Below are 7,229 nucleotides of genomic sequence, written 5' to 3'. Positions count from 1 at the left end.
GGGTGTATAAAAAAAGTCAACAAACAACGTTAGTACACGTGGAAATAGTAGGCTAGCCCCGGTGAAGTGGTTCTTGCTCGTCATTTAGTTTCTAAAGAAGAGCTGAGTGTGTTGCTGAACTTCAATATGTGGAAGTCATATAGTAAGAATTAATTCTGTTTGTATTATTTATGCATAGGCATGGCTGGAATATAATGTAATCTAGGCCTAGGACAGTGTTTATTTAGTTTAGGCCTAGCCTTCATCAGGTAGTTAGGCTAGAGAGAGAGGAGGAAAGGAAGGAGGCCTATCCGGGCGGACAAGAGGTGTGTGTGGGTTTAAATTAAGTGCGTCCGTTGGCCTTTGGGAGGCTCGGGCGGGTCAGTTGTGGTGTGACCTATCAATCAACACACAGTACCTAAAAAAAAGAACAACTCCAATATCAATAATATTTTGCAACATGTTTTAATACTTTAAAATTAAACTAAAGTCAAAGATACATCTGAGTTATGTCATACAAAAAAGGTGTTTAAATTAAAGTGATAATAATTACAAATAATAATATGGACGATTCCTTTAAATTTTATTTGAATAGGTGTAGTTTTGGTTGTGGTGGTAGCAGTGGAATATTGCTGCGCTCTCTACAGCAAGACGTCTGATGTCGTTGAGCTAACTGCTGCTAATTTCCAAGATAAAGTTGTCAACAGTGATGAACCATGGCTTGTAGAATTTTATGCACCATGGTAAGGAGTCATTTAAAGATGAATTGTCCCCCAAAAACATGAAATATGAAGATTAATAAATCAGACTTCAAATAGGCCATTTTGCAGTTTTTATAAAATTAGTCACTTCGGTAAAAAAAAAACTGATTCACTTATAAAAAAGAAACGGTTAATTTTAACCAAACCCCATTGTCTGACACAATTATTTTTTGCTATAAATTACATTTTTTTCAGGTAAATTTTTTTACTATTACATGACATTAAAATGACATTAAAAAAAAAATTATAAAACATTTTTTCAGAGGGATATACAAATACAAATGTAGATAAATGGTTAAAAATAATCTGTCTTTTTTTTTTTAAAGGTGTGGTCACTGTAAAAGTTTGGTACCAGAATGGAACAAGGCAGCCACTGCCCTCAAGGTAGTACAATAGCTTGGAATATAACATTATTTTCTAATCCTATATCTATATACCATAATATAATATGAATAATAAATGTTACACTTGGCTGCAATTACTGCAGTATATTTTCTAGAAAATAGTATAATATATTTCATTGTTTCAACTTATTATTATATTAACTGCAGTAATCATTCAGTGGTGATAAATACTTAAGTGTATCCGGCTAAGGCACTTCACAAGATAAAGCCATATGTAGGCATGAGATTAGAGTATTCAATGGATTTTATTTGGTCTATTATTTGAAGATTATTCTTTTTTAATCTGCTACCTTTGGAATATCCCCTCAAATTAAACCAATGAAGGACATTTTATTAGTGGTCATTATCAGAGCTTCGTTTATTCTTATACAGTCGACTTTCCCAATACCGGACTCTCTGAAAACCGGAAAATCTCCCAATACCAGACTATTCTCGAAGATCAAAAGGTCCCAAATTCCTTGTTACCATTAAAAACACATTTTGAATACCAGACTTTCCAGAAAACCAGACATATTTGGCCAGCCCAAAGGCGTCCAGTATTGGGAGAGTTGACTGTACCAGTATTACCCACTCCTGACTAGCCAATTTAACTTAATTTAATCGTAGAGTAGATTCCCTATAATACAACCTTCATCGAACAAGAGTATGTCCCTTTCTTATTGTAAACTATTTAAGTGTATTTTTAATTATTTTAAAAGACTGGTTTATTATTGATACTTTGTAATTTGGATTATTTCATTTTAGGGTATCGTTAATGTAGGTGCAGTTGACATGACTGCCCACCAAGCTGTAGGCCAACCATACAACGTCCGTGGATTTCCAACAATCAAAGTGTTTGGTGCAAATAAGAAAAAGCCCACTGACTACCAAGGTGAGGCTCTTCTACAAATTACAGCTTGTGTTTGTTTTGCTTTAAATACTTTATTTAATTACTTAATTTATTTTAATACCAGAGTTTTTAAAAAGGGATGCAACTAAAGGAATTTTTTTGAATTGTTTCTATCAATACTAATATAATTGTTTGATTAAATTTGTTATTTAAAATAATTGTATTAAAAATCAGAGAGTCAAGTACAACAATAAATAAATCATAATCATATCATAACTTTAAAGGTGGCGAGAGTGTCCTACCTTTTCCTTCAGTTTAAACTGAAGAAAAGATGAGTCAACAATTCGATTGGGAACTTTAATTGTCAACATAAAGATTCGTTGAGTACTTTTTGTATTGAAATTGTAAATTGTAAACGAATTGTGCTCGACAGAATTCATTCGAATAGAAAACATTCACAACGCAAGCTTTTTCGTTAAGAACAATCCCAATGCTCAAAATCTCCGTTAAATAAGTATTTAACGAAAAAACTATACTCAACAGTAAAACTCCCAATCGAATACGCCAAATGAGAATACCCTTTTTGCTGTAGTAAAACACTGATTATTTTTATATAGAAACAATAATCAGTCACTTATTTATGAATAATAATAGTACTATAATGTCACAACTTCAGACCTTAAAATCAATAGTAAATATTTGTTTGTTTGTTTGATAGCTGCAAGAACCGCTGATGCTATCACAGCAGAAGCACTAAAAGCAGCGACACAGATTGTTCAAGAAAGATTAGGAGGAAAGAAATCTGGAGGAGGGGGAAGCAAGTCAAGTGGCGGCTCAGGTGGTGGTGGACAGGTAAGTAATGATCCAACCCTTGAGCATGAGCCTTTTGCCATAAAGAGCGAGTCAGTGGCTAAGCCATTAAGACAGTGGAACCATAATACAATACAATTTTTATTATCCCAAATTCCGGGGAAATTCATTTGGTTGTTATAATACAATTTCATAAAAACATTTAAAAAAATACACAAAAGGCAACCACAATCAGAAAAAAAAGAAATAAAATCAGGTTTATATTGCACAGCGTTTCCATTATCTTGTGAGTACTATTGTAGGATCTAAAGTGTGTTATAACATCGACAAGGGTTCGAGGCTCGCTCACTCCATGGTTCTGGTGGTAGAACGAGTCTCAGATAAGGACTATACACCGTAGATCCAGTGTACACATCTGGCTAATATGCACTTTTAAGAACCTAGTACATGATTTGGGACGAGTACGGGGTTACCCCGGTGTATTAGTGCACACACGACGATTTATTTAGGGAGCCGCACATCCATCAGCCGACAGTGGGTTTCCTGCTATTGTGAATAACTAAATATATCATAAGGTGTTTCAAAAATAAACTTATTTCTTAACAGAAAAAAGGCAGCGGAAAAGACGTCGTAGAATTGACAGACGCCAACTTTGATGAGTTAGTTTTGGGAAGTGAGGACCACTGGCTCGTGGAGTTCTTTGCACCATGGTGTGGTCACTGCAAGAATCTAGCCCCTGAATGGGAAAGCGCTGCCACCGAGCTTAAAGGAAAGGTCAAGCTTGGAGCACTTGATTCTACCGTCCACACAATAGTTGCTGGAAAGTATGGAGTAAGTACGACGACAGATTAAAATTTATAAATCGTATTACTATATTATTATTAAGCTCTGTCTACACTATCAAACTTTGTGACAAAAATATTGTGATGTGCCCATATATGGACATGATGATGTCATATCACTGCCATATTTGGTCATATCACTACCATATTTGGGCAGATCACACTTTTTTTGGTCAAACTAGTTTGATAGTGTAGACAGAGCTTTAGAGATATTGTAGAGATAATAGCACTGAATGCTGCTTGTTAACATCCTTGCTTACTAATTCCATGGTCATTGTTCCAAATCCTTGGTATGGTAAATTTTAGATGCTTAAAACAAACTACCTATAATATGTATACTGTAATAAGCATTACACCTATTTTTGGAGAAGTGTCTTCATTACCAAAACTTTATCCAATTATTCTTTGAATTCAAGTCATAAATAGTAATGTTTTGTTTTCTTATCGTTAATAGATACGTGGATATCCCACTATTAAGTATTTCGCTCACGGCAAAAAGAATGGTGAAGCAGAGGACTTCACCGGAGGTCGTACTTCTGGTGACATTGTCAACTGGGCTATGGATAAATTTGCAGAGACTATGCCACCTCCAGAACTTTTAGAGGTAAGGAAATGACTGTAGTTTCTGCTTTATAGTGTCTCTACTAATACACTGGGGTAACCCTCCACAGTCTTGAAAGATGTACTAGGTTCTTTAAAGGGCATATGAGCTAGATGTGTACACTGGACCTACAGTTTATCGTCCTTATCCGAGAAAACTCGTTCTACCACCAGAACCATGTAGCGAGTGAGCTTCGAACCCTTACCGTTGTAATGGCTACGTTATTACGGTTCCACTATCTTAACCGCTCGACCACTCATTCAATCCGTCTCCCCCTCTCCCTTCTTCAATTTTGGAAATTAAAATTCAGAAGATAGGACATTAGCTTAAGTTCAGCACTTGTACTATAAGTTTATTATCCTATTTGAAATCTGAATCTGCCACTGGTTTTGTGCTATGATCAGCACACTGGGAAAACACATCATCCAGCCTAAAAGCCGATCTGAAATTCAATTTTTATAACCGTTTTTGTGTATTTTCTTTAGATTACCAGCCAAGAAGTTATGGACAAGGCCACAGCCAACCCTCTGTGCGTGATTTCCGTCCTGCCTGACATTCTGGACACCGGAGCAGCCGGAAGAAATAAGTATTTGGATATCTTGAAAGACGTGGCTGATCAATATAAAAAGAAAGGATGGGGGTACGGTTTGATATTATTTTTCTTTAGTCTTATAAAATATTCATTCATTAAAGATGTATTGTCCCCCAAAAACCTGAAAAACAAAGATGAATAAAATCAGACTTTGGATATGTTGTAATAAAGTTATTCACTTCTGCAAAGCAAAAAACAAATTATTTCACTTATAAAAAGACCAACAAAATGATTAATTTTAACCAAAAAACATGGTTTGACAGAAAATTTAATTCTTTGCTTTAAATTATTTTTTTTCAGGAAAATAATTTTTTTTTTTTTATACAGTTTTTGGTCAAAGTGAATAACTATTATGTGACATTAAAATGGCATATTAAACAAAAAATTAAAAAAAAAAAACAATTTTAGGGGAATAAAATATCTTTAAATTTGAACGCACATCCCCTAACCTCTTTACAACTTCCTGGATCCACCAATGAAGTGTACTCAGATGACCAATAGTACATCGATAATCATGTCCAGAGATCTGAATGTAAATTGATATTTCTTATATCAGTGAATTATTATCTGTCAAATAAATGGTTGCTAACTCTTAATGTCTCTTACAGATGGGTGTGGACCTCTCCAGGCCAGCAGACCGCTTTAGAAGACTCGTTGGGTATGGGAGGCTTTGGTTATCCAGCTCTGGCTATTGTTAATGTTCGCAAACAAAAATTCTCAATTTTCAAAGGATCATTTGATAGAGATGGAATATATGACTTTTTAAGGTAAAAACTCTTTCTTTTCTAGTATTTTAAATTTGTTATTGTATACGTTGGAACCCCTGTAGGGTACACCTTTGGAACCCAACAAAGTGCCCCACTTAATTGTGGTGTCTCTAATGCTTGATTCTCACTAGAGACACAATACAAGGACAACATAAGTTAGTTGACCAATCACAAGCGATGAATTATTCAAACTGTCGCTTGTCATTGGTCAACACACTTGTGTTGCATTTTTCGTCCTAGTTTATCTAGTTTATAAAAGCATAGTAGCTTGATACGTCAAAAGTGTGTTTTTAGTTTTCCTTTTCATTTTGGCATGTCAAAATGATTTTACTGCAGTTACTACAGTAACTAAATGTTTTTACTGCAATATCATGATTTTTAATTCAATGTAAAAGTTCTTGAGGCTATGTTTACTAAAAAACTCTAAAAAATAAATAATTGTCTAAAGAGTAAACAAATTGTTGATGTGGTCCATATTGTTTATATCTATTATGTATTAACATAAGTATTTGTTTATGTTTTGTTATTCCAGATCTATTTCAATGGGTAGAGGATCTACTGATAGTCTACGTAAATTAGCAGATATTAAAACTAGAGAACCATGGGATGGCAAAGATGGAGAAGTAAGTATTTGCCCAAATATGGTAGTGATATGCCCATGGTAGTGATATGCCCAAATATGGTAGTGATATGCCTAAATATGGTAGTGATATGACATCATGTCCATATATGGGCACATACATTTTTGTTGTCACAAAGTTTGATAGTGTAGACAGAGCTTTACAATAGCTGCCACTAGATGGTGAGGTTGAGTTTGGTGTTCTCTTTTTTTTTTGTTAATGTAGTGAACAAATTTGATTTGAAATGTGGATTTATTCAGTTTTTGTAATTAAAATCTTTTTTTAATTTTTTCCATAGTTACCGGAAGAAGAGGATATTGACCTTAGCGATTTTGACATGGATGACGAGGGGAAGGATGAGTTGTAAAAGTAGCACTATGCAAATTAAGAGTCTGGACTGACTGGTGGCGGTGTTTATTTACGATATTTGGACATTCCTTTAGCAGGGGTTGGGATGGGTAATTTTATTTGTCCACAAGGGATGGGTTATAACTTATTTGTTATGTCATAATGTTTTAAAAGAAAATATTTTATGTGTGATAATATCATAGTGAAATATGCTTTAGCCTTTTATTAATAATATGGTAGTTAATTCGACAATATTGTACAATGTATACGTTTTTTCATTTTCTTAATTTTCAATTTAGAAGACTATTTGATAATATTCCTAACAGTTGGACTCTAATTATTTTCTTTCCTATTTATTATCTTCTATTCTGTATATTATTGATGTTGTCTAAATAACTCTAAACTCTAAATAATGAACACAATATTGTTTTATATTCTTCAGTTTTGGCATTGTAGGCTTATCTTTTTAAAATCTTTTATGTACTTAATAATAAATCTTGCTCCAATTAATGACCATCTCATAAAGACAACTTCTAACTAAAGACCAATGGTGTAATGGCTTTGAGCGCTTGCTGGCTAAACCCAGGGGCCCCGAAGCTTATGGGGGCCCCTGAGCAGTGCCCAGATGAAGAAACAGCTTAAAAATGCCTGAGGCCTCCAGCGTTGGAGGGCCACT

At 34.4% G+C, this 7,229-nt stretch overlaps 1 protein-coding gene across 1 annotated transcript; it reads left to right on the top strand.

Annotated features, from left to right (window-relative positions):
* Positions 1 to 6,949, top strand: LOC144841465 (protein disulfide-isomerase A6 homolog). Its single transcript, XM_078697798.1, has 11 exons — positions 1 to 142; positions 575 to 722; positions 1,067 to 1,124; positions 1,889 to 2,015; positions 2,692 to 2,825; positions 3,390 to 3,614; positions 4,080 to 4,229; positions 4,712 to 4,866; positions 5,427 to 5,585; positions 6,118 to 6,208; positions 6,504 to 6,949. The coding sequence occupies exons 1-11, from the start codon at positions 127 to 129 to the stop codon at positions 6,570 to 6,572; spliced, it is 1,332 nt and encodes a 443-aa protein (XP_078553924.1). The 5' UTR covers positions 1 to 126; the 3' UTR covers positions 6,573 to 6,949.
* The last annotated feature ends 280 nt before the right edge of the window (positions 6,950 to 7,229 follow it).

This window comes from Antedon bifida, chromosome 4 (assembly GCF_963402885.1).
Source record: "Antedon bifida chromosome 4, ecAntBifi1.1, whole genome shotgun sequence".
Classification (NCBI taxonomy): Eukaryota; Metazoa; Echinodermata; class Crinoidea; order Comatulida; family Antedonidae; genus Antedon; species Antedon bifida.
Note: the sequence above shows the minus strand (reverse complement) of the source record. Positions and strands in the feature narration are given on the sequence as shown.